This window comes from Terrapene carolina, unplaced genomic scaffold, assembly GCF_002925995.2.
Source record: "Terrapene carolina triunguis isolate 2854851 unplaced genomic scaffold, T_m_triunguis-2.0 Scaffold85, whole genome shotgun sequence".
Classification (NCBI taxonomy): Eukaryota; Metazoa; Chordata; order Testudines; family Emydidae; genus Terrapene; species Terrapene triunguis.
In genome coordinates this window covers 8,917,912-8,944,658 of record NW_020664436.1, presented here as the reverse complement: position 1 = coordinate 8,944,658, position 26,747 = coordinate 8,917,912, and the positions used below count along the sequence as shown (strand labels likewise).

The window sequence follows — 26,747 nt, the reverse complement described above, 5'->3', positions numbered from 1 at the left end:
GGCCCGCACCACGCGGCTCCAGGAAGCCGCAGCATGGCCCGCTCTGAGGGTCGTGGGCTGCTCCACACCTAGGAACTGGAGAAGGGACATGCCACTGCTTCTGAGCCGCTTGAGTTAAGCGCCACTCAGAGCCTGCACCCCTGAGCCTCTCCCCACGCCCCAACCACCTGCCCCAGCCCTGATCCCATTCCTGCTCTCCAAACCCCTCAATCCCAGCACAGAGCACCCTCCTGCACCCCAAACCTCTCATCCCCAGCTCCACCCCAGAGCCCGCACCCCAGCCAGAATCTTCACCCCTTTCCGCACCCCTGTCCCAGCCCTGATCCCCCTCCAAACTCCTCGGTCCCAGCCCAGAGCACCCTCCTACACCCCAAACTCCTCATCCCCAGCTCCACCCCAGAGCCTGCACCCCCCAGCTGGAACCTGCACCCCTTTCCGCACCCCAACCCCAATTTTGTGAGCATTCATGGCCCACCATACAATTTTTATTCCCCAATGTGGCCCTCAGGCCAAACAGTTTGCCCACCCCTGTTCTAGAAGCTGCTTCCTCTGGCAGCTCTACACTCTGACTGTACAGATGTTGAGGTAGAACATTACTTCAGTTTGGTATCACATTTTACTCTTTCTAGACTCTTGGAAACAATAGGAACACAGCAAATCTAAAGGTTTCCATGAAACGCGGAGACCAATAATATCCCTTGGAGTAAAATATAGCACTGCCCAAAGCACATAATGGCCTTTATATAAGATGAGCTAAAAATTTGGCTAAGCCTGACTTTCAAGCCGCTTCATGCACCTCTTCTTGAAAAGGTTTAATTTCTCTTTAGAGAATTAATACTCCTGTGTAAAATCAATACTGTATTACTCTTCTAAAAATACTGCAGTGAAAAATCTTTTATGAAGAGAACTTCAACTACGTATTTCTCTATTCAACTAAAATTTCAGAATGTTGCACTAATAAGAACAAATTAAATAGGTATTGTGAAACTAATTTTTTATTGCACATAATTTATCCAAACCTAGATTTTGGGCCTCCAGCTGAATTGAGGTGGTTTGAAAGGTGAATGGCAGAGAGGAGGGGAAAAAAAAAAAGGGTTAGTGCCACTTTTTGGCATTTAGGATGCAGGAAGACTTGGAAGGTTCTTTCTGACACCTTTTTGTTTCTCAAATATGAAATGTCAGTTGTTCAACAGTGCATTATGACAATATCTCCCTCCACCCCTCACAGACACACACTGGTGATTAATAAGTCTTCCAGATTGTACCAGAACTCGAATTTTTATTTTTATTTTAAAAAGAGAGATGCAGCCTTTAGTGTATATGAAATTAATTTATTTTGTGGTCTTCTTGGCACATCATAAACAAGCAAAAAGAGTGTTTGCAACAATGTTTTTCCTTTGTAATTTGGCTCATGACTGTGGGAATTACCTATGTCTGGAATAGAAATGAACAGGGCCTGCTCCAGGCACCAGCCCAGCAAGCAGGTGCTTGGGGAGGCCAACGGAGAGGGGCGTCACGTCTGGCTCTTCGGCGGCAATTCGACAGCGGGTCCCTCACTCCCTCTCAGAGCAAAGGACCAGCTGCCGAATTGCTGCCGAAGACTGAAGCGGCGACGATCGCGGCTTTTTTTTTTTTTTTTTTTGCTGCTTGGGGCGGCAAAAACCCTGGAGCCAGCCCTGGAAATGAATTCTACATTCAGGTGTTTTAGAAATATTTGTTGCAGGTTAACGTTCTGTGCTTACTATGTCTTGCTCCACGTATCTATCTTCCCAATAATTATTGAATTTTGAACTTTAAAAAAAAACTTCTGGGTGAAAAAATTACTCTATCCTAATGGTAGTATTTTGTGTTTTTCAACTAAAAGGTTGGTAAAGTGGTGGGGTTTTTTTGTTTTTTTTGTTTTGGGGTAATGAGATACTGAATTCACGTGAAGCACTCACATGGGTAGAATTGCTGTTTGATTTATAGGGTTTTCAAAAAAGATGAATTGTTAGTAATTACAGTGTTGAAAACAAAGCAAACTGTTATCTCATTCAACAGTCTTTGCTATTGCAAAATATTTTAAATATACACAGCCCTATAATTGGCCAGTAAGCATGTTTTAGCCCAGTTTTACAGTTTGTGCTCTGTTACTTGACAATATTAAAGCAGTTTTAATCATCCAAAGGTGCTCCACCTCTATCATCTTTGGAAAAAGATAAGGACATTGACCTAGAATTACTACAAGACCTGATGGAAGTTGATATTGATCCTTTAGATATTGATTTGGAGAAAGATCCCCTAGCAGCCAAAGTCTTCAAGGTATGGCCCACGTGAGTTTTCATAATAACTTCTACCTGTGAAACAATATCATCTCTTACCTTTCTGGTGTTTGTCTAGTGATATTTCATGTCATTAGACCTGCTTTAGCTGTATACTATAAAGAACAATATTTTGAAGTTAAGAGACATGCTTTGACAGGCAGGAGTGTAAACACTGAGTATAGTCATAGTTTAAGGTTATAAAAGCAAAATATTCCACGATTATCTATGTTGCAACAAGTCGTAAAGACAATAGAAGGATAGTAATTAATCTCCCCACACATTCTAGATTGTAGTATTAAAAAACAAAACTTACTCCTGATTGTTTCTTGCAATTCATTTGTAACCTTATCCCTCATTGGCATGAAAAGTTAGGCTATATATTTGATGTAATCACACTATTGTAAAATGCATTAGCACTACTTAGAATTCCTCACTTGCCTACTTAGAGTATTAAATGAACCAGTTGCTGTGTCAATCTATTTGGCTGCTAAAGGGGGAAAAGTGTTAAACACTACACCTTATTTCAGAATAACAGTGTGGGAAGCTAAACACATTTACACTTGATGCACTAAAAGTTTTTTTTTTTTTTTTTTTTACCTAGAGTATAAAATCAGTGTATTTTAAATATAGTTGTAATAAACAGTTACATATTGCTGCTTTTTCTTCCATAACATTTCCAAGCTCACTTTCCTCTCAGTCCATACCACTGAAACTTTCATCCAGGCTCTCATCTTGTGGCTCAACTTCTGCTTTCTGGTCTTTCCAGCGCTCACCTCAGCCCTTCAAGTTCATTTGAATTCTTCACCTAAATCATCTTCCTGGAAATCACTTAGCCCATATTACAGTCTCCCACCCGTTCCCTTGTATGTCCCTCCACTAGTTCTCCTGATTGCTCGATGCCACCTAGGCCCTAACTTACCTGCTCTTTCATGTAATTGTTGCCCCCCCGCCCTTTCTTCTGCTAACAATGCCAACCTCTATCACCTATTTCTGTGCTGCTTCCACAGGCACCATCACACTTTCTTCCAGACTGCCTGAGTAGGATGCTTTCCCTGAACTAGTCCACAAAACCATTACTCTGTTCATATCCATTCTCAAGACCCACTTCTACTATGCAACTACAATAAATTGCCAGCTGGAAACCTGGGTAGATGATCAATAGGGACTTCTGATATTTATCTGTTTCTGATTTAAAAAAAAAAAAAAAACACCACACCCACACACCCCTCCGCTACGTTAATACATGCTTTTATTTTATTTCCTAATCCTCCTTCCTTTTGCTTATTCTACACACTATTGCTAATGGTCTTCAATTAGATAGGAAGCTCTTTGGGGGTAGAGGTGGTTTTTGTCTATTTTGTACAGTGCCTTTTACACTGAAGCCTTGAGGCAATACTGTTGTACAAATTAATGTTGATGTGTTGCACTGTATTTTTTTAAGAAATCATATTTCAGAGTCTCTTGTGCAATCTACTTGAGTCTACTGTAAATTTGACAATGAAGGCATAGTATAATAGATATGTGCAAGATGGAATTTATTACTTAAAAGTAAAAGTTGATGCCAAGGTTCTGAAAGATAGGTGCCTAAAGCTAGGTTTTTGAATCTTTGTTTAGGCACTGAAATAAGTGGCCTGATCGTCAAACAAGTTAAGCACCCAGTAGCTCTCATTGGATTACGAATTTTTGAAAACTTTTGCTTGAATCTTAATGTAGCTGTCCAGTTTATGCTGGATAAAATATATTATTTACACTTCCTCTGTACTGATCCAGTATCAGAAATATATTTGAGAGAATCTCAGATGGTTTCCATTTGTACAGTTGAAAGATGAATAATTTACATTTTATTCTCTCATTTGGTAAAGCCTATAAGCAGCACATGGTATGATTACTGGGGTGCTGACTATGGCACTTACAACTACAACCCTTATATCGGAGGTGTTGGAATTCCTGTTGCAAAACCGCAAGTACCCACAGAGAAGAATGGATCACAGACTGTGAGTGTGTCAGTCTCTCAAGGTAAGCAAGCAGTAGGTTTATTTCAATTCTATTGTGGAATCTTTAGATATTTTTCTAAAGTATTTGCTTTGCTGAATAGTAATTAATGGCTACTGGAATGCTGAAGTGGGCATGTGCCTTCTGCTTGTGAAATCATTAAGTGATTTAACATTGAGATACATAGTTTGAGAGTTCGTACACCAGAATTTCAAGATTCACAGGAGTATAAATAAAGTTTCTTTTACTGGCAAACCAGAGGTTCATGTAGTAAACTAGAAAAGATTATACAGATTTTACATTATAGATGGAATTCGTGTATTAGAAAAAGAAAGTGCATGCTGTAATTAAGAACATAAAAACTTCCAATTTCTAATTCATTTTCAGTCACTTTTGACTTTCTAAAACTTTCACCTACTGTGTTGACATTTTCCATGGTTAGTCTCTACTCAAAAGAATGATGCATTTGTCTTGGCGGTTTGAACAAAAATGCTCTAGCTGTTCTGAAGTTGTTGTTGTTGGTTTTTTTTTTTTTTTTTTCCCAGCCTTCTACATTTAAAAAAAAAAAATGCATAATTTTTTCAAAGCTGCTTTACTGAACCAGAGATAGGAAGTGGACAGTGTTGCAGGGAAAAGAGCCTTCTGTAAGAAGTACCTCTCACGTGTTATTTTGGAAACTGGTTCTCATTCCAGAATTCTGACCCACTAAAAAATGGCGCTTGCACACGCTCAGTACATGAGTAATTGTGGAAGGGGCAGCCAAGTGAGAAGTGAAGTATACTTTTTTTTTTGAGAGAGAGAGAAACTATACTATATTGCACTTTAGTGTTCTGTTGTTATTCACTACCTGAGAGCATATATTTACAGATTACTACAAAATTTTTGATATTGCTGTTCTGAGTATACATTTCTAACACTCGCTGCCATCATAAAGAGCAGTGAACCCTATTCACCAATTATAATCAAAAATGAGAATTATGTTTTGGCAGTTGCTGATGTTGGATATGTAGCTGTGTTGATCTCTCAGTAGATCAAGCAGTGTCTTTTTGTTCGATATTTAAATACATTATAATCCACATGTTTATTTGATACTCAAATGTTACCTTGTATGCTGCTTTCTATAGCTTTGGATGCCCGTCTAGAAGTTGGACTGGAACAGCAAGCAGAGCTGATGCTGAAAATGATGTCTACTCTAGAGGCTGATTCCATTTTGCAAGCATTAACAAACACGTCACCTACATGTAACTATACATTGCTAAATCTTTCTCTTCACTTACTGACCATGAATTTCACTTAAAACTTGTTTGCTTGTTAAGGTTAACTTCAAGATTCTCTCAAATAATTTGTAAATTCAAGTGGTGATACTAAAAAATAAGTGTATGAGTCATTTTACAAAGTTGTGAAATATATACCATTATTTTTTACTGCTGTAAGGGAAACGCTATAAAGAAGAGGAATGGGTTTCATTTGGAGACTCTAGTTGAATAAAGACATGTTTAGTGAAGTCCTTAAATTTGTTTTCAAGAGCTTGATTGTTGGCTGTGATTGATTGAACAAAGGGGCATACTCCCACTTGGAATGAGACTGCGTGAAATGCTTAAAAGGGAATTCCCAATAGTCTGACTGTAGTGCACAGCAGAACCATAGAGCTTCTGCTGGCCAACAGCTTTGAAAGTCCATTTCAGTGGGGTCATACCCCAAATAGTGAATGTAAAGCGCTTTATACCTGTCACTCAGGCACACCCTTTCAGGTTTCTGTAACCAGTAGTATGGTGACTTAAACACTGTATCAAAGATCTGAATATAACATGAAAAAAATCAGTACTGGATAAGTAAATACAAGAATTTATGAAAAAACTCGATTTAATTTTTTAGTAACTCAGTCTCCTAGTGGAACAGATGATTCATTGCTAAGAGGATTACATGCTGCTAACCAGACCAACCAGCTGATCATACAGTTGTCCTCCATACCTATGCTGAGTGTGTGCTTCAACAAACTCTTTTCCATGCTACAAGTCCATCATGTTCAGGTATGGAATTATGAACTTTCAGAACTTTGGCTAATACAGTACTTAATGCTAATATTGAGAGAAGAGTGTTACATTTACCCATATTCATAGTTTTTAACTATTGGAAATAGAATGGGAAAAGACCTGTTTAGTTAAGTAGATGACTTTTTAAGTTCTCATGTGTAAATAGAGATAAAATAAATTACTAGGTATCCTAAACACTTGTCTACAGAACATAACTTTTTTTATTTTTTTTAACACTTCTGTAATTAAAAACAGTATTGGAACTTTCACTGAAGGACATTGGGTACCTCAACTAGTAATGAATGTCACTAAAAGTTAAAATTACTTAACATTTAATGGTCCTGATTATGTAAGGGCCACACTGTGGAAAAGTAGAGGCCCATTTACATGTTTTGCCCTTGCATGTGCGCGCACACATGCAAATTGAACAGTATGAACATGGATAGTTGGGGGCCTACCTTTCAGTTTGTATGCACACTTGTAGTTACTGAGCACATTTGTGTGCCTCCCCACATCAGTTTAAATATTTAATCGAAAGTCTATTGCACTAGCAGATTTTGAATAATATAGTCCCATCATTGCTCGTGAGTAATGAAAGTCACTGGCTTTGCACATGAGGCATTCCAGAAGTTATATGCTGAACTTCTGCTGAGATATCTTAAATACTGAGATTTTCAGGCAATATGTAAACCATTCTTTTCTAAGAGAAACCTGGAGCACAGATAATTCTTAACTGTGTTTAAAATGTAGAAATAAAAAGCCATTGCCAGACTATAGTAAAAGTATTCGTATACTATGTTAAGTGAAGTTTAATTTTACTTGAAATTGCTGTACATCTGTTTGAAGTTTCAAAGCTCTTCTGAAGAGGATTGTGCTTGGTTATGCTTGTCACCAGAACAGTGATAGCAGAGAATGTAAATAAGATAATTGACATTTTAAAAATCAAAATAGTTTGTTTTTCACACTTCAAGGTGTAGAAGTACATTTCTGGTTTTGCTGATTTGTTACTTTATATCAGCTATTTATATATTATTTTAATTATTTTCAGCTTGAATCGCTTCTACAGTTATGGCTCACATTAAGCCTGAATTCCAGCTCCTCTGGGAGTAAAGATAATGGCGCTGACGTTTTCCTTTATAATGCTAATCGGATACCTGTAATTTCTTTGAACCAAGGTAAAAATATTCTAGAATGGGATAATAGATGTGAAAATCATACTCTAGCTGTTTACACAAGTGGCTAGCGTTGGCTTAACGCTCCCATTGAAGTCAATGGTAAAACTCTCTACATTTCTTTCCAGAGAATCCTCTGACTTTGTTTTCCTTAACATAACCTATGAATAGCATTCAAAAAATTTATCTGAGAGCATTCTACCAGTTTGGTCTTTCTGGAAGGGCGGAAGAAACCATCACAAGATACTGCTCAGAATTAGTATTATTAAATTTCAGTGGTTAATATGTTGCTGTTCTATCACTACTACTTGTTCTGCGAGGACTTTATTTGGAATGCTCTGCCTGCCAGAAGCAGGAGATATATCTGATATCCTTCTCTAGTAAATGCTTCTGTGGCACCTTCCTCTGCCCCACCCACTCCCATTACAGGCTGGAAGAAAATAAGCTCTTTGAACTGGTTAGTCCAAAGAAGGTGGAGATGGGAACTTTTTTCTGCTGTTTCAAGAAATAAATAGGGCTGTCAAGCGATTTAAAAAAATTAATCACGATTAATCGTGCTGTTAATAAAAATACCATTTAAATATTTTTGGATGTTTTCTACATTTTCAAATATATTGATTTCAATTACTACACAGAATACAAAGTGTACAGTGCTCACTTTATATTTATTTTTATTACAAGTATTTGCACTGTAAAAAACATGCGTCCATGCTGATGATGGGTTCTGTTCAATAACGATCCAAAGCAGTGCGGACCGACGCATGTTTATTTTCATTATCTGAGTCAGATGCGATCAGCAGAAGGTTGATTTTCTCTTTTGGTGGTTTGGGTTCTGGAGTTTCTGCATCAGAGTGTTGCTCTTTTAAGACTTCTGAAAGCACGCTCCACACCTCGTCCCTCTCAGATTTTGGATGGCACTTCAGATTCTTAAATTTTGGGTCGAGCGCTGTAGCTATCTTTAGAAATCTCACATTGGTACCTTTGTGTTTTGTGAAAGTGTTCTTAAAACAAACGTGCTGGATCATCATCTGAGACTGCTATAATATGAAATATATGGCAGAATGCGGGTAAAACAGTAGCAGACATACAGTTCTCCCTCAAGTAGTTCAGTCACAAATTTAATTAACACATTATTTTTTTTAACGAGCGTATTCCGCGTGGAAGCATGTCCTCTGGAATGGTAGTTGAAGCATGAGGGGACATATGAATCTTTAGCACATCTGGCACATAAATATCTTGCAACTCCAGCTACAACAGTGCCATGCAAACGCCTGTTCTCACTTTCAGGTGACATTGTAATTAAGAAGTGGGCAGCATTATCTCCCGAAAATGTAAACAAACTTGGTTTCTCTTAGCAATTGGCTGAACAAGAAGTAGTACTGACTGGACTTGTAGGCTCTAAAGTTTTACATTTTTTTTTGTTTTTGAATGCAGTTATTTTAACAAACTCTACATTTGTAAGTTGCACTTTCATGATAGAGATTGCTCTACAGTACTTGTCTGAGGTGAACTAAAAATACTATTTCTTTTGTTTTTCATTTTTACAGTGAAAATATTTGTAATCAAAAATAATAATATAAAGTGAGCACTGTACAGTTTGTATTCTGTGTTGTAACTGAAATCAATATATTTGAAAATGTAGAAAAACGTCCAAAAATGTTTAATACATTTCTATTGTTTAACTGCGATTAATCACGATTAATTTTTTTGAGTTAATCATGTGAGGTAACTGCGATTAATCGACAGCCCTAGAAATAAGCAAAGCATACTTCATCCAGCCTGTACTGCTTCCTGCCAGGTTTCACTAGTGAATCCTGTCACGTGCCCTGAAATCTCCAGTGAACATGTTATTGGGGATTTTGCTGCTGAAATGACAACCCCACAGCGTACCCTGAGGAGTGGATTTTGATCCACACAGGAAAAACGGCCTGGTCGTAGAAAAGTCTTAACCTTGCTAGCACATGAAGCACTGAAACAAATCAGTCACTGTCTCATTTATTCCATTCTGTAATTTGGGAGACTTTGGGGATCTATCTTAGTGGCAGCCTGGTATGAAGGCATACCTCAAATTTTCTCCTGTAGATAATTGTGGTTAGCCTTTATTTAAAAAAACTACAGTATTCTTCAGCAAAGTTCAAAACATTAAAGCCTACATTAATGAAGTTGCATACTTTAATCTGTTAGCCATAGAATGCTATAATGTATTCCTTGAAAACAAAAAATTCATATTTTTTCCATATGCTGCCTTTGTTTATAAGATGGCAGGATTTTACATTGACATTGTGAAAAATTCTACTTGTGTTAATTCATGTACAGTCTCTTTTAAATGCACAGGATTAGCAACAAAAGAAATGTAATGAACTTTCAGTCCTAATATAAATTCCTGATTATTACCTTTTGTTAAGGGCTCAGTATTTTGAAAAAATAAAGTGTGTTCTTCTTTACAGCATCAGTAACTAGCTTTCTGACAGTCCTGGCCTGGTATCCTAATACCTTACTCCGGACATGGTGCCTTGTGCTTCATAGCCTAACTCTTATGACGAACATGCAGCTTAATTGTAAGTTTTCTCTGAGCATTGTTTTTGTTATGATGCTTGAAAACTAAATTACTAATGAAATAAAGTAAAATAAAAAGGTTCTTAATAAATGCAGTTTTTTTTTTTCTTTTCAGGGGTTAGGTAGTGAATTTTGGTGCCATTCACCTGCATGGTGTCTGAATCTTACCCAGGTTTTGTAGTGACTTACTATAAATCCATACTATGGGTGATGTCATGTGTGGAAAAACTAGACGATTTCAAGAGTAATTCATCTAACAAACCTCTGTTTAAAATAGGATATTCTTACTGAGCATATCTGCTCCTTTCAGTCTTACCTGCTATCTTCAGTGACACAAGTTTTTGCTGCATTTTTTATTCCTGTTAACTATGCAGTATTATCACAAAGAGAGGGAGCTGAATTCTGTTCCTCCTTGTACATCATCAGAACAGCATACTAAATCATTTATACTGTTCACTCCCCCTGTAAACAGTAGGTTCTTAATGATGGCAACATTTTTATAACTGGTGATGGAAGGGAAAAGTCAGCTTGACTTTCACTCCTTTGGGCTGTCAATAAAAAATAGGAAAAAAAGAGAAAAGAAAACATACAAGGTAACTTAGCTAGATGTTTTTCCCCAACATAGTATATATCTATAATACCTCACTACAGTGGCATGACAAGCACTTTAAAGAAGTTTAATTGTTCTTACATTTCTATCAATCTTTAACCTTTGCTGTAAATCCTTTGTTTTTGTTAACTGCTTACTGGTTTTTTTGGTTAACATTTCTGACTTACCTTTTTTTTCCTGAGAATAGACACCCTTGTATGCTCTTTTAAATTTTTTACAATGAAGTAGGGTTTGAACGAAAATGTAGTTTTATTCAGATGTTGGCGAGTGTAATGTAAGTTAGTTCACAAAGTTATACTTCACCAGCACACATGCAGTTAAATCTAGTTGCTAAAAATAACCCTTTAAGATATAAATATTTCTGTAACCGTTTTTTGACAATTAATCCCTTAGGTCATTCTGAATATCAGGTGACATCACTTAACAGCAAATGCCGACAGGAAATTCCAATAAATTTGTTGTCAGTCCCTTGTTGAAAGTGTTAGTGCTGATTTAAGAAACTATAATTAAGCATTTCTAGGACATCCATTGCTATCCTGTCTAAATGTCACACTAATAAATCTCTTCTAAAACACTTGATATTTTCAAAGTTCTTTACAAACTTTTAATTAACCTGTGAGCCCACACAACATCCCTTTGAGGTATGTAAGCTATCTTCTTCCTCTTATCCCTTCATCTCGTGTTGAGTAATTGTTCAAGGATCTGCCATTTTCCTCTCTTTGAGGCAATATTAAGGTCCACCTGCTTACCTTCTTCTCTGATACAATCCATCCATTGCTTTCTCAGCTTTCCTCAGGGTCTCCTGACATACTGTCTTACACCAGGTTCTCTTTCTTTGAGGTAGGTAAATGTTGTTGTTACCATTTTACAGCTGGAGAAACCAAGAGGCCAAGTAACTTTCCCAAGGGTACCTAGTGAGTAAATGGCTGTCTTGAGACTATAACCCAAGGTGCCAAATCAGTCCTGTGCCAAATACACTACACCAAGCTGCTATGGAGTTCTTACACTATTTTTCACTCTGAGCAGATTGAAACAGTACTAGCTTCCACTTCTAGTTCTTTTCTTTTTCTTTTCTTTTTTTTGGCTTTTACTCTTTCCTCCCTGCTTTTTGACCAAAATTATGTTAGTGTACCCTAACTTCTCTGGCTATGGAGGGATATTTTTTTGTTCATGGTGCTCCATCTGGAGCAATTTGTGAGAAGCAGTCCACAGAATAGGCCTTACTTGATAGCAAAGATTACCCTGCAGCCTTCTAGTGTCTCAATTTTTCATCTTTATGGAATACGAAGAGAAGAAATTCTTTTTACTAGTTTTTTTCTTCTACCCACAACAAACTGTCTTTCTTTTCAGATGGAGAGCTTGAGTGTCTTTTCATGATAAACATTCATAATCTGAGTTTGGAGAGCTAGTACCTGTTTTCTGTCTGAAGGCAAGAGGCCAGGTCTTGCCTGTAAACAAGTCCATCCAGGGCATCAGACAAAAAAATTTCAAACCTTGTTAGGGGAACACAATCCTTTTTATGTTCACTTTTGTAAACACTCTATTGTTTTAGAAATTTACTCTGGAAATTTATAGGGCTATATGAGCTTGTCATGTCAAATCTTAAGATTTAAACTTTGAGAAATAACATGAGATTATCCCTTTTTTTGGATCACCTTTTGATTTGTTTTGTAATTGCAATGAGGAAATTAGCCTTGGCTCTGAGCACAGTTTTGAGTGCATTTAGAGAGGGAGAAATGATCTAAGGTTTGACACTGATGCAAGACGGAGAGTGCAAATGGTCTTGTTGCTCAAAAATGGGGACTTTGTTTCATTCTTAGATGTTATTGAACAACCTCTGAGCTTGTCAGTTTCTTTGAATCAGTTCTCACAGACTGGAGGAAAGATTCTGTGTTCTGTTACACAGCATTTCAATTAGTGTGTGGAAAGTCACTTTCTTCTTTGCATTTTGGTCCCTGTTTGTATTCCACTGAGAGTTAAGCCACAGGCAATTTCAAGAGCTGCTATGAAGGGTGGCGGAAGAACTCCAGCTCTCCTTAGATGAAGTCCAGGATACACAGCATAAGTTCTTGGACATCCTGCAACCCACAGGATTCAGCCAGACAGGACTTCTGGTGAACGAAGCCATGCTGGAAGAGGCATGAGTCAATGGCATACACTGGCAATGTGCAACCTCCTACCCCCAAGAGATCTGAGAAATGTGACTTTGTCCTGGCAAAGAAAGCAGAATTTTTATTTTTCCACTTCCCTCCAAACTCCCTGGTTGTTTAGGCTGCCACAGTAAGATGTAGGCAGCAATACCCAACAGTCACCACTGATAAGGAGGCCAAACATCTGGACCTGCTGGGGAGGAAGGTGTTTACATCTACTAGCCTCCAATTTTTTATATTGAGCCATCAAGCTGTGTTGGCTAAGTATGATCTAAATTATTCAACATTTCTAGGGACCAATTATCCCAACAGAACAGGGTTTAATTTCAGGCCTTTATCAGCGAAGGCAAGCTGGTGGTCAGAACTGCATTAGAGTCTGCAGTTGATGCAGCTGACATTGGATCAAGGTCAATGGCAACTGCTATCATGATGCGCCAGGAATCATGGCTCATTCTTCCAGGTTTCGCAGGGAGGTCCAGAACACTGCAGAAGACTTGCCCTTCAAGACCCTATATGAGAGGGGGGGGAAAAGGGGTGAGGGGAAATGTATATCCATGAGAAGAGAAGAAAGGCAGCAAGTACAGATCCTTTGCTGTAAAGATAACAAAACCAGCTTATAGTGCTTCTAGGTAGACAGGAGAGAATCCTCAAAACAACCAACAGGAAAACTTTCTTCTTTGAGTATTTGTCCATGTGGCTCCCACTCTGTGCACATGTGACCTTGCGTGCAAGATCAGTGTCTTCTGGGCTGCACATGCACCTTACAGATATTTGCACCATTAACTTTCATTATTGAATTGATTAGATGTTTGATTCACATTCTGATTAATAACTGGGAAAGTTGCTTATCAATACTGCAAATGACTGTTTAGCGATTACCAGACAGCATTGTATTAATTTATCTGTCTGAGTATGACAAAAGATGAAGGAAGTGGTAGGAAATGAAGAGGACTGACAAAATGAAAAACACATAATTTTCCTAAAACAAGATGTGAATATTAGGAGTTGTTAAATAGCAAGATAGAAAGGATTCTTGTTCATCTCAAAATGCAGAAAAACAGTTTCTTTGGATTCTCCAAGATAAAATGTTTCCTTGAATAAAGCCGTCTATTGAACTAAAAGAGCAGTACATAAAATTTGATCTTAAAAGTGAGACTTTATGCTATCGGCCTCAAAATGTAGCCTCAATGATAACTTAAGTCACTGTTTCAGGTTTTCCAGAAGCACTATATCCGCTTCCTTCAGGAGCTGTATCTTAGTCTTCAACCCCCCCCACCCCCCCCCCCCCCCGTCCGACCAGACCACCGCCAGCCAGTGCTGCTTCTGAAGAGTCTCTCTCAAACATATAGGCCATGAAGCAAGCATCTGGTCTCACAATCTCAAAGCCCAAAAAGCTAAAAGTACGGAGCAATGCAGCTCTGTCATCTGTTCTTGTGGAAGCAAATGAAGACATGATCAACTTGAAGCTGTTCTTCAGCAAACTCAAGAAGGACTTCAGAATTGTCTTTGCTCCTTTCAGGCAGAGCACTGCTGGGAATTTCAATATACAGGTGGTGGTTGTTCAGCACTGCCCTCCAATTAACATGTTTGGCCTCTGTAAGCCTTGAGCCTTAGAATGTTACAGGCCCTCTTCCCTATGAGCTGAGAAAGAGTTACCTCAGGTCAATTAGGGACACCAGAATCCAATTAAGGGCTGCCTGAGACCTTTAAAAACCGCTCCTTTGGTGAGAGAAAGGGGGAAAGATAACCTGCTGCCAGGCTAGTGGCAGCAGGGATATAAGCTTCTCGAGGGTTGAGAGGCTGTGCCCTTTTCCATAGGGGAAACAGCCAAACCTGAGTGCCTGTTAGGGGAAGGACTGACACCCCAGGGCAAACAGGACCACAACCTGCCCCAGTGAGGAGGCAGGGAAAAGGTATCCCCCCTTTGTTTTTGTGTTTGAGACTGTTTCTTTTTGTTTGGTGGAGGATCACCCCTTAGGCCGACCCTGAGGCCTACCCTGAAAATATGTCCAAAGTAGCACAGAAGGGGGAAGGCAAACCCTGCCCAGAGGAGCTGATTTACCCCAGGCCTGCCATCGCCAGAGCGGGGAAGTGCTAAGTCTGGCCAGACAAGGGAGGTGCCTTGCTGCCCCCCCCCCCACCCCCCCCCCAAAAAAGCAGTGTTTTTACGCAGTGATTTGGGTCACAGAAATATTGAAAGGTGAAGATGCACTTACTAAAAAAATTGCAGGTGGTTTTTTTTGGCTAACTGCACCTCCAGGTAATGCACAAGGGGCAATTTAAACACTGTAACCTGAATACACTCCTCCATAAAAAATTAACTTGCAGTTTCACTACTAAATGTTGCAAGTGAAAAAGAAAAAAAATTAAGGAAGAACAAAAGAATCACCACTAACATTACTGTGAGATGGGTGGTCAAATGTGATCTGACCAATCATTTATTGAAAAAGGATGGTGAATACCTCATCTTCCCGATAGCATTCAGTGGATTTTTCAGGAAGATTGTATGTCTGTTTGCATCTAACTACTATAAATATATTGAACATTGCACCGGGGACACTTATAGAATATATTGTTGTGCTATGTTTTAATCTAAGGAGGGACAGAATTTACAAAAATAATTGAATGAGGTTTTTGGAGATACTTGAGAGGTTATTGGCTGACACTGCTGTCACTTTCCATGGACATCTCGCTTGATATAATTAGCAACAAAGTGAGGAAAACACAAGAGGACAAAATACCCATTTCCGCCCCCCCCCCCCCCACACACACAAAATTGAAGTTGGGGCATTGCCATTACTTAACTAATAAGACTGATTTTAAATATAAAGGTCATAAATAGAGCCTAGAACAGAATGAGGCTGAAATTTGGTAATGGGTACATAATCCTGAGCTGTTCCATCCTCTTCTAGCATTTAAAATGGATACGACCGGTTTCTACTCTGAATTTACATTTGAAGGAGGTTGTTGCAGTTCATTGTATTAAATGGTGAAAAGTAGCAGAAATAAAATTATGCAACACAAAACATCTGAATTCAGATGAACTTTTAAAAGCTGTGCAGACAGCTGAGCATCAGTTGAGTGTGTCTTTATCCCATTCAGATTGGATTAGTTGAAACTTCAGAATAGGTTATGTACTAAAAAGAAAAGTGTTGATCTATCATGTCTTGCAGCAGATACAAGTGTCATGAGTCTAACTAGTTAGTAGACAGATTGTAGTATTTTTTGTTTGCAGTGTTAAACTTTATTTTGGACAATATGTGCCTTTTTTATGCTTGGTATAAATATGTTTATGAAGAATATCAATGTGTGTTTTTTCATTTAATTAAATATTTTGGATGTGTGTGTGGTTAGAGAAAATCATAAACTTGTTCAGAATGATAGTATTGGTTGCTGCCAAGGTAAGCCCTAGATTGGCAAACCATGTTTGTTTTCAGAGGCTCCATTTTCCCCTAGCTTGATCCTCTTCAACAATTTGCACACCTATCCTGCTGTTTCAGATTTGTCTCCCACCAAAGCAAGGCTGGCTTTCCTTCCTTTAGCATAGTCAAATGTGGACTACAGCACATCCCTTCTTTACTGTTTCATGGGGCTGATGCTGCCTACCTCTGAGGTTGAGACGGCTGCTTCAGCCTGTTTTTCCTTTATTGAGCCCCAGTTTAGTTTTCTTCATCAGTCTTGGCTTAATTAATTGGACTCAAAACAATATTGGCAAATCAGTGTGAAGCATATGCTCTTTGCACCTCTGTAAGAATCTCTTTCAGTATGTGTTTGCTGTATCTACTTAATATGAAAAATCTGTAATAGATTGTGGACAGGCAACTTATGACAAAGGAAAACTACTCACTGAAAATTCTTATATTTTTGTTTTCCTCTTCTCCTTCCCTCCTGTTTCCCTCCATTTTCCTAGAGGGATTTCTTTTCATGGCAAGCCTCTCCAACATTATAACTTTATTTCACTGCTTTGAAAGCTTTTCAGTTGAGATAGAAGTTGTCAGGATTTAATACTGATCTTGATTGACAGTACTTTGCCTCCTGGTGGGTGGAGACTTATTAGTTAGTGTAAGGAAACTATTGTATAATGAAGAGGAAGTCTCTGAGAGACAGAATTACTGGTAAGTAGTTTTCCTTTTTCGCTCATCTACATCCTTTCCAAGGAGAAGCTATTCTTGATAAAATAGATGCCAAGAAAACTCTCAAATACAAAGAGCAAACTTTCTCAGTATTTTTTTCCTCATCTCATCTATGGGATGAAGTCTATATCTATCTAAATAGATGTTCAGGCCAGTACAGTTTGATGAAAGTAAGTAAATGTATCTATTCCAGTAGGGCTTCCACACTTTCCCAAGTCTGTTGTAGTTGAGTTTTCTTAATCATATGTAAGGCACTTGAGTAAGTTTGCTATGTATTCATTAAGCCTTATTTTGGATCATCTGATATATCCTGATTTTACCTGTATTTCAATATCTCTCTCACCCCCAAACTTGGGGGGTTTATTCCTATTGACAAATCTCGAAGTATATATAGTAGTTGCCAAAAGTCTGCTTTAAAGAGCAGATAGACTACATAGTCCTTGCCTGAGAGCTTAATGAGTGCATTTAATAACCAATAGAAAAGACCTGGGCTGAGGAAGATCAAAGGTTAGAATAGAGTTCTCTGAACATATTGCCGCCACAAAACTAAAACTTGCTTATATCTTAAGAATATTTTATGGGCAAATTCAGAAATTGAGTGGAGTGGAGTGACTGATGTGGAACTTGATTAATGAAGAATTAAAAGAGAGTACTGTAATTAATGCCAATTAGCATGGGTTTATGGAACCCTTATCCTGTTAAACTAACTTGATATCTTTTTTTAAAATGAGATTACAAGCTTGGTTGATAAAGGTAAGTGTTGACGTAATATACTTAGACTTCTGTAAGACGTTTGACTGGATACTGCATGACATTTTGACTAAAAAACTAGAATGATACAAATTTAACATGGCACACATTAAATGGATTAAAAATTGGCTAACTGATAAATCTCAATGAAATTGTAAACGGGGAATCGTCATCAAGAGGGTGTGTTTCCAGTGGGGTCTCACATGGATTGGTTCTTGGACCTATGCTATTTAACGTTTTTTATCAACGATCTGGAAGAAAACATAAAATCCTCCCTGAATAAGTTTGCAGATGACACACAAATTGGGTGGGGAATAGTAAATGATGAAGAGGACGAATCACAGATTCAGAGTAGTCTGTATTGCTTGGTAAATTGGGTGCAAATAAACATTATGCATTTTAATACAGCTAAATGTAAGCATATATATCTAGGAACAAAGAGTGTAGGACATACTTACCAGATGAGGGACTCTATCCTGGGAAGCAGTGACTCTGAAAAAGATTTGGGGGTCATGGTGGATAATTAGGTGAACATGAGTTCGCAATGTGATGATTTGGTCAAAAGAGCTAATGCAATTTTTGGATGCATAAACAGAGGAATCTTGAGTAGGAATATAAAAGTAATTTTACCTCTGTATTTGACACTGGTGCAACTGCTGCCAGAATACTGTGTCCAGTTCTGGTGTCCCCAGTTCAAGAAGACTGTTGATAAATTGGATGGGATTCAGAGAAGAGCCACGAGAATGGTTAAAAGATGAGAAACTATGCCTTATAGTTAGGGACTCAAAGAGCTCAATTTATTTAGTTTAACAAAGAAAAAGATAAGAGGTGACTTGATTAGTCTATAGGTACCTATATGGGGAACAAATAGTGGATAAAGGGCTCTTCAGTCTAGCAGAGAAAGGTATAACACATCCAGTAGCTGGAAGTTGAAGCCAGAGAAATTCAGACTTGAAATAAGGTGTACATTTTTAGAGGTGAGAGTGATTAACCACTGGAACAATTTACCTAGGGTTGTGGTGGATTCTTCATCACTGACCATTTTAAAATCAATACTGGATGTTTTTCTAAAAGTTATGCTCTAGGAATTATTTTGGGGAAGTTCTATGGCCTGTGTTATACAGGAGAGCAGACTAGATCAGTGGTTCTCAAACTTTTTTTTTCCACGGACCACTTGAAAATTGCTGAGGGTCTCTGTAGACCACTTAATGATCTTTCCAAATGTTGTTTGTACCATTAGCTAACTATAGTAAAGCGCTTTGGATAAAAGCGCTATATTTAAAAAAAAAAAAAAAAAAATTATTTTTTGTTCTACAAATAAAAGCACACAACTCACATTTTAATATCAGTAGTATTACCTTTTTAATGCGATGGATGTGCCCTCTCTCCCCCACCGTGGCAGCCTCCGAGCTGGGGCTGGGAAGGAAGGGGGTCTCCCTCACCGTGGCAGCCCCTGGGCAGCTGGGGCTGGGAAGGAGGGCCGTCTCTCCCCGCAGCCCTGGAGCTGGGGAAAGTCGCCTCTTTCTCTGGTTGCCGCAGCCCTGCATGTCCCAAATTCCCCCCACTTCCTCTTCTCACCCCACTGTCCCCTCCCATCTACTCCCTATTTCCCCCAAGGCCACAACATCACCTTATATATGTGTCTTCTCCAGGGTCCAGGCACCTAATTAGTGGAGCCACACCTGTGCGGCTCCACTAATTTAGGTGGGTGGCCCTTCATTCTCTTGTGCGCGGCCACCCAGGGACGCATCTCAGAGGGAACCATCCAGTTTGGGGTTTGTTAGATTTGGTGGTGGGAAAATGGTATACTCAGAACCTCAGTGAATGGTAAATAACTTATAGTAGTTTATACATCATTATTCAAAATGGAGTAATGAATAAAGCATCGTGTGTACCAAGTATAAATTTTATTAATTTTGTTAGTACTTGCAGTTCAAATTCTGTTTTTATGTTTTTGTTTTTAGCTGGTTCAAGCAGTGCCATCGGAGCTCAGGAAAGTACTGCCCAACTGTTGGTGTCAGATCCCAACCTCATTCATGTTTTAGTGAAATTTCTTTCAGGCACTAATCCTCATGGAACAAATCAACACAGTCAACAGGTAATGCTGCTAATTACAAAAACAGAAGTAACTCAGAATTATAGTTTAATGAGGTTTTACAACACTAGGTAAAATTATATCCATGGCTTGCACCATCCTCACTTGTATGGTTTTAGATGATTGTGATAATTTTTCTGTGTAATTATTGTTCAAGTATATGTCCCGATGAGTGCTCTACCATAGGCTGTATGTGTGCTTGTGAGTCTCTATCAGAGACTGCAAAGTCATGTCTGCCAGCCCTTGTCTGAGCAGAGCAGTGCCAGGTGCTCTAAATGAGGGTATATAGGGAGGCATGAGTATATATCCCTAGGGGATGCCAGGGTAAACTTCTTGGCTACCTCAAACAACATGAAATGTTGCCTGTTCTGCTCCAAGGGAGGCTAAAGCCACAATTCTCAGGGGGATGCCTGATAACACCAAGGCCCAATATCCTTCTTTATGCTTTTCCATCTATTCTGTTAATCCTTAAGACCCTTTTCAGGCGGTGCTGAGAAGGAGCAAGAGCTATGCTCATAGCACCTGTTTGGCTGAGACAGGTGTGGTAACCCCAAACCCCATCCATGTCTCGGAGTTAATGCCCCTTAGATTGCCTTTCACAAAGGACCTATTGATTCAGAACTCAGGGACCATCATCCATCCTAATCCCTCCTTCCTGAATCTGAGAGCATGGCTCCTAAATCACTCTCAGGCATGAAGTTGGTCTTTTCAGATAGATTTCAGTCAGTTTTCTTATCCAGTGGAAAGTCCACTACTCACAAGACTTACCTCCAGAAATGGAAATGCTTCCAATTCTGGTGTCCTTCCCATCTTCTCAAGCCTTGGAAGTCCTGCTTTCCAAGATCCTGCTCTACTACCTATTAGAGTACATCTGGCTGTCATCACAGCCTTCCACTCACCCATCCAAGGCTTCAGTCTTTGCCTATCCTACAGCAATTAGATTTCTTAGAACTTGTTCTCTCTTTGACACCTGGCCCCCCAACCTTGTTTTAAATGCCTTATGGAAAACCTTCAAACCAATGGCAACCTGCTCCCTCTTCCACCTATCCCTGAACATTTTGTTCCTAATTGCCATCATCTTAGGAAGGAGAATGGGGGAGCTGGGCTGATGCAGCATCCATCACCTTCCATAAAGACAAGGTTATACTACATCCCCATCCTCACTTCCTTCCAAAGGTCTCCCGGAGCATAACATTAATCAGGAGATTCACCTACAAGTTTTCTACCCAAAACCTCATTTCTTCAGAGAAAAATCAAGCCTTCATTCACTGGATGTCTGAAGGGCCTCTGCGTTCTATCTGGACAAGACTAAACCATTCCAGGTCTCTCACAGGCTATTTGTATCAGTTACAGATGGTATGAAGAGCCAGCTAGTTTTCACATAAAGGCGAAGTGGGGTTGCATCTTGACCTGCTATGAAAATATGGGGGTGCAGCCTTCTCGCTGAGTAATAGCACATTCCACTAGAGCTGAGTCCACATTTGTAGCTCTACTGAAGAACATTCCCATAGCAGAAATCTGGATTGTTTGTTTTCTCTCCATAATTTAGACCCCATCATTTTAGATGTATAGTTGGGAATTATGTTTTCCAATGTGCATTACTTTGCACTTATCAACATTGAATGTCATCTGCCATTTGCTTGCCCAGTGAGAGTTTTGTGAGGTCCCTTTGTAACGCTTCACAGTCAGCTTTCAACTTAACTATCTTGAGTAATTTTGTATCATCTGCAAACTTTGCCACCTCACTGTTTATCCCTGTTTCCAGATCATTTATGAATAAATTGAACAGCACAGGTCCTGGTACAGATCCTTGAGGGACCTCAGTATTTACCTCTTTCCACTGTGAAAATTGACCATTTATTCCTACCCTTTTACCTATGTTTTAACCAGTTACTGATCCATGTATGGACCTTCCCTCTTATCCTATGCCTGCTTTCTTTGCTTAAGAGCCTTTTGTGAGGGACCTTGTCAAAGGTGTGTGGTGGTTTTTTTTTTTTTTCTTTTTTCTTTTTTTGAAGTCCAAGTATACTATATACTATATCCACTGGGTCACCCGTATCCACATGTTCGTTGACTTTTCAAAGAATTCTAGCAGATTGGCGAGTCATGGTTTCCCTTTACAAGAACTGCACTGATTCTTCTCCAACATATCGTGTTGATGTGTCTGATAATTCCTTTCTTTACTATAGTTTCAACCAATTTGGCTGGTACTGAAGTTAGGCTTACCAGCCTGTAATTGCCAGGATTGCCTCTGGAGCCTTTTTAAGAAACAGGTGTTACATTAGCTATCCTTCGTCATCTGGTGCAGAGGCTGATTTAAGCAAAAGGTTACATACCACAGTTAGTATTTCTGCAGTTTCATATTTTAGTTCCTTCAGAACTCTTGGGAGAATACCATCTGGTCCTGGTGACTTTTTACTATTTAATTTATCAATTTGTTCCAAAACTGCCTGTTAACACCTCACTCTGGGACAGTTCCTCAGATTTGTCACCTAAAAAGAATGGCTCAGGTGTGGGAATCTCCTTCACATCTTCTGCAGTGAAAACCAATGCAAAGAATTTATTTAAGTTCTCTGCAATGGCCTTGTCTTTTTTGAGTGCTCCTTTAGCACCTCGATCATCCAGTAGCCCCACTAATTGTTTGGCAGGCTTCTTGCTTCTGATATACTTAGAAAAATGTTGACTGTTAGTTTTTGTGTCTGTGTGTGCTAGTTGCTCTTCCTATTCTTTTTTTGGCCTTCCTGATTATACTTTTACACCTGACTTGCCAGAGTTTATGCTTTCTTCTCAAGTTATTGGTCAGGTAAGTAACCTTTCCTTTGTTCATGCTGTTAGTTTCTTTATTTAATAGCATAACTCATGGATATGTTTTTTCTTTTCCGAACTATTCTGGAGGATTATGGTAGAATGAAACACTACAAAGTATACCAGTGATTTGACATTCCATGTGAGGGATTTCCTAGTAACAATTTTGTTTTCAGATACAGTAAAATAATGCTAGTAAACCCTATTAACTGAAATCAAATTGGTTAGGAGAACTGTTAATGAACTATTTTAAGATTACGTAGTAAAGTGTGTATCAAGTCAGGAAATATGAAAATTAAGATTCTCATATTTTTTAACCAGCCTATATTACATATTTATTTGCTGACTACTTCTAATATATATGTTTCTATGTGAAAATCAGTTCAGATTAAGAGGTTTCATGTTGGATAAGCTAAATTACTCATTAAAGATCAGAAATGTTCTAAAAAAGATAACTGTTTTGAGGGGAATAATCTATTTGTTTTTAACCAAGAACTGAATGTTTGTGGTGTTATGACCCATCGCTGGTGGTAGAATGCAAATAAGAAAAGTTAAGACTTGTATCCACCCAATGGAAATTCCACAGAAATTATTCAGGAATGCAAGTTTAGTTGACATAATGCTTTTCTCATAAAACATTTTACAGTAAATGTACTTTAAACAAAAGCTTCCTCGTAGCATAAACAACTTTTGAAATCTCTTTTCAGGTTGGGCCAACAGCTACACAAGCTATGCAAGAATTTCTTACTCGATTACAAGTGCACCTTTCTTCAACTTGTCCTCAGATGTTCAGTGAATTTTTATTAAAGTTAATACATATACTTTCAACAGAGAGGTAAAAATTGAGTTTTATCCTTAATACTCAAGTTAATTTTTTTTTACTTCCAGAAATAGCTGTAGGCTCTGTCTATAATACAAATAAGTGTTTCTGTAACTAGGATGTGACACTTTCATGTTCACCCCATTGCAACACTGTGTGTGTGTGTGTGTGTGTGTGTGAGTGAATCATGGCTGAAAAGATTTTGCACATCTACACATACTATACTGCCTAACCATATTTAAATGAGTTAATTTTGGGGTATTCTTAGCAGTACCTATGTGGTACCTCCGTCGGGGTTAGAATGCCTGAAGTACATGCCCACAAATTTGCATTGGCAGCAAGTGGAACAGTGGACTCAGGACTCTCCACAAGTCCTTGCTTGAGGGACTGCAAATAGGAAGACTATATTGAGTGTTAGATGATTGGATGACATTGCCTCCTCCTGGAGTTGATTGGGGAACTTGTTCTTTGTTGGAGCAACATCTAAAGCAGGGGTAGGCAACCTATGGCACGCGAGCTGATTTTCAGTGGCACTCACACCGCCTGGGTCCTGGCCACCGGTCCAGGGGGCTCTGCATTTTAATTTAATTTTAAATGAAGCTTCTTAAACATTTTACAAAACTTGTTTACTTTACATACAACAATAGTTCAGTTATATATTATAGACTTCTAGAAAGAGACCTTCTAAAAACGTTAAAATGTATTACTGGCACGCGAAACCTTAAATTAGAGTGAAGAAATGAAGACTCAGCACACCACTTCTGAAAGGTTGCCAACCCCTGATCTAAAATGATGCTGATTTGGGAGGCCTGCCAACAAACCCCCTAATTTTTCATTAGCCAGAGGAAGCTCTGCTGGGGGATTCTAGTCTAAGGGGATAAAAGAATCTGGAGTGTGGCATGAGGAGTGGGTTAAGAGGATTGCTGATAGATTCTGAAAGTCTTTCACATGGATTGGTAAAGGAGGCTAGAATGGGATTTTACGAAGCATGGTTTCATATAATATCCTTGCCATCAACTGCTGCTACTTGTCCTTCAAAAAATGTTATTAAACGTGCATGTTTTAAGGTCTTCAGCATTGCCAATAGAAATTAATATATACTTAATTCTCATATCTCTAAAAATGTTTTCAAATAGTCCATATATTAATGAATGCTAAACACTCCCTATATCTTCCCCAGTAACCATTGAAAAAATTTAGAAAGAAAACCTTACTGTAATGGTTATTTTTAAATATAGTAGAATAGATCTCATCACCAAATAACATTATTTGTTGTTTAAACTGGTAACTAATTCCTTTCCAATATATTTGTTTTTTTAGCCCACAGACTTTTTAGCCAAAGTCAAAAGATCATATTGACTTTATTCAGATCAAAAATATAATCAGTTGATCAGAGTGGAAAATTAAGTAGTAACTTGCTATTGCCAAGATGTAAAAGGTTGAATTCCTCATTTAATTGTTTAAATTCTGTTGTTAAAGACTTAATTCTTCCCTGCTACTGCAAGTATTTTACTGTATGTCAGTCTTATGATGCCACTTACTGGGATGCAAAGATTTGAGAAACCCCCACCCCTATTTTATAAGCCTAATTTTGACCACCTTGAAGTTTTCTTTGCTTCCTGGCCTCAGCAGCATGGATTGGTTACCTCTAAATAAAATAATATATGGAGATATACCTATCTCATAGAACTGGAAGGGACCCTGAAAGATCATCGAGTCCAGTCCTCTGCCTTCACTAGCAGGACCAAGTACTGATTTTGCCCCAGATCCCTAAGTGGCCCCTTCAAGGATTGAACTCACAACCCTGGGTTTAGCAGGCCAATGCTCAAACCACTGACCAATCTCTCCTCCCCCCCCCCCCCCCCCCCCCCGCTTTCCTGCTCTCTCCTTCCTTCTGCCTATGCATCTTTGTCTCTCTCTGTGGTATGGGCACACAGGAAAACAGAGGAGGTAAGAAAAGGAAAAAAAAGAACAAGTGCCGAAAGAGGAACGCCAAGGGCTCTGCTTCAGACAGGCAGGAGAGAGTGAAAGGCAGAGTACTAAGTTCTGCGACAGCACTTCATCCTTTTAGGTGTATGGGATTCCTTGGCCAGAAGATACCATTCAATCAGACACTATTCTAACCTCTCATGGGGACGCCAGGATGCCCAAATGTATGTCGTCTTTAAGCAGGGAGTGGCAGTTTCAGTGGAGCACAGGAGGTCCTAGCAGTCTACCTACCTTACTGCTATCTGAACTGTGCCACAGCTTGGCACTTGCTCTCTGGCTTATCCAGTTCTTCAGCAATTTCTCTGCCTTTGCAAGGTCCAGGAGCTCTTGGATCTGGATGTCTCTCAAATGGTCCCAGTTTTAGTAAGTCTCACTTTAGCAGGCATTCCTTCTGTTTCTCCATTGTATAGACACCTATCAGCCTCTCTGTCCCACAAACAATACCTTTCAGCCTGCTTTTCTTTCAGCTCCTGGAGAAATTTTTGTCTCTCCAGCCTCTGTGTGGTGCTCCTTCATCCTCCTGTAGTTCCACCCACAATATGACGAACAGATTTATTATCTCTTGGTCTGATACTAGAGAGCTTAGTCTTCACCCCACCTACAAGCAGGAAACAGTCTCTCATCTCTCCAAAGACCCATTGCCTGAGCAGTTTGGCTGCTTGTTCAGCTTAGCCATGTTCTCTCAGGGTGCCTAGGCCTGAGGCTTCTCTGCTGGCCCCTGGTAAGCCCTGCTCTTACAGGTACTTTTCTAGCTCCTTTCCTACACAGGGCTCACAACAATGGTTTTTTTTTTTCCCCTGGGCTATGTATACATTATGAGTTGGGAGTGCGATTCTTCTGCTTGTGTACACACATTCACACTAGCTCTCATTGAGCTAGTGCAAGTATAAATAGCAGTGTGGCTAGGGTAGCACTGGTAGTGACAGCAGAGGCATGATTGAGCCATGCTGAGAGCACATCTACCATTTTCAGGTGGGTTTGTATTCGCAGATGTCGCTCTCCTATCATATACCCAACACCATATACAAGAAAAACAACTCGACTCAATGCATTCGGCCAGCAAATTGGACTGAAAATCAACTGCAATAAGACCAATATCATGACCTTTAATATTGCCTCACCATCACCAGTACGGATAGAGGATTATGTTCTCACCAATGTAGACACATTCACATACTTGGGAGCACCATCAGCCAGGATGGTGGAACAAGCCAGGACATCCGGAACAAAATCAGTAAAGCCAGAAACACCTTCAGGAGCTTAAATACAGTCTGGAAATCATCAAAATACAACATCAAAACCAAACTCAAGATATATCAGTGCTGCGTACTTTCAACAC

At 39.1% G+C, this 26,747-nt stretch overlaps 1 protein-coding gene across 1 annotated transcript in view; it reads left to right on the top strand.

The window, feature by feature from the left end:
* Positions 1–26,747, top strand: part of BIRC6 (baculoviral IAP repeat containing 6) — a 330,062-nt gene that overhangs the window by 120,326 nt on the left and 182,989 nt on the right. The window contains 8 exon segments of the mRNA XM_024194786.2: positions 2,168–2,301; positions 4,166–4,319; positions 5,420–5,536; positions 6,171–6,325; positions 7,377–7,503; positions 9,948–10,058; positions 19,664–19,797; positions 23,307–23,434. Coding sequence (XP_024050554.2) covers positions 2,168–2,301; positions 4,166–4,319; positions 5,420–5,536; positions 6,171–6,325; positions 7,377–7,503; positions 9,948–10,058; positions 19,664–19,797; positions 23,307–23,434 — 1,060 coding nt within the window.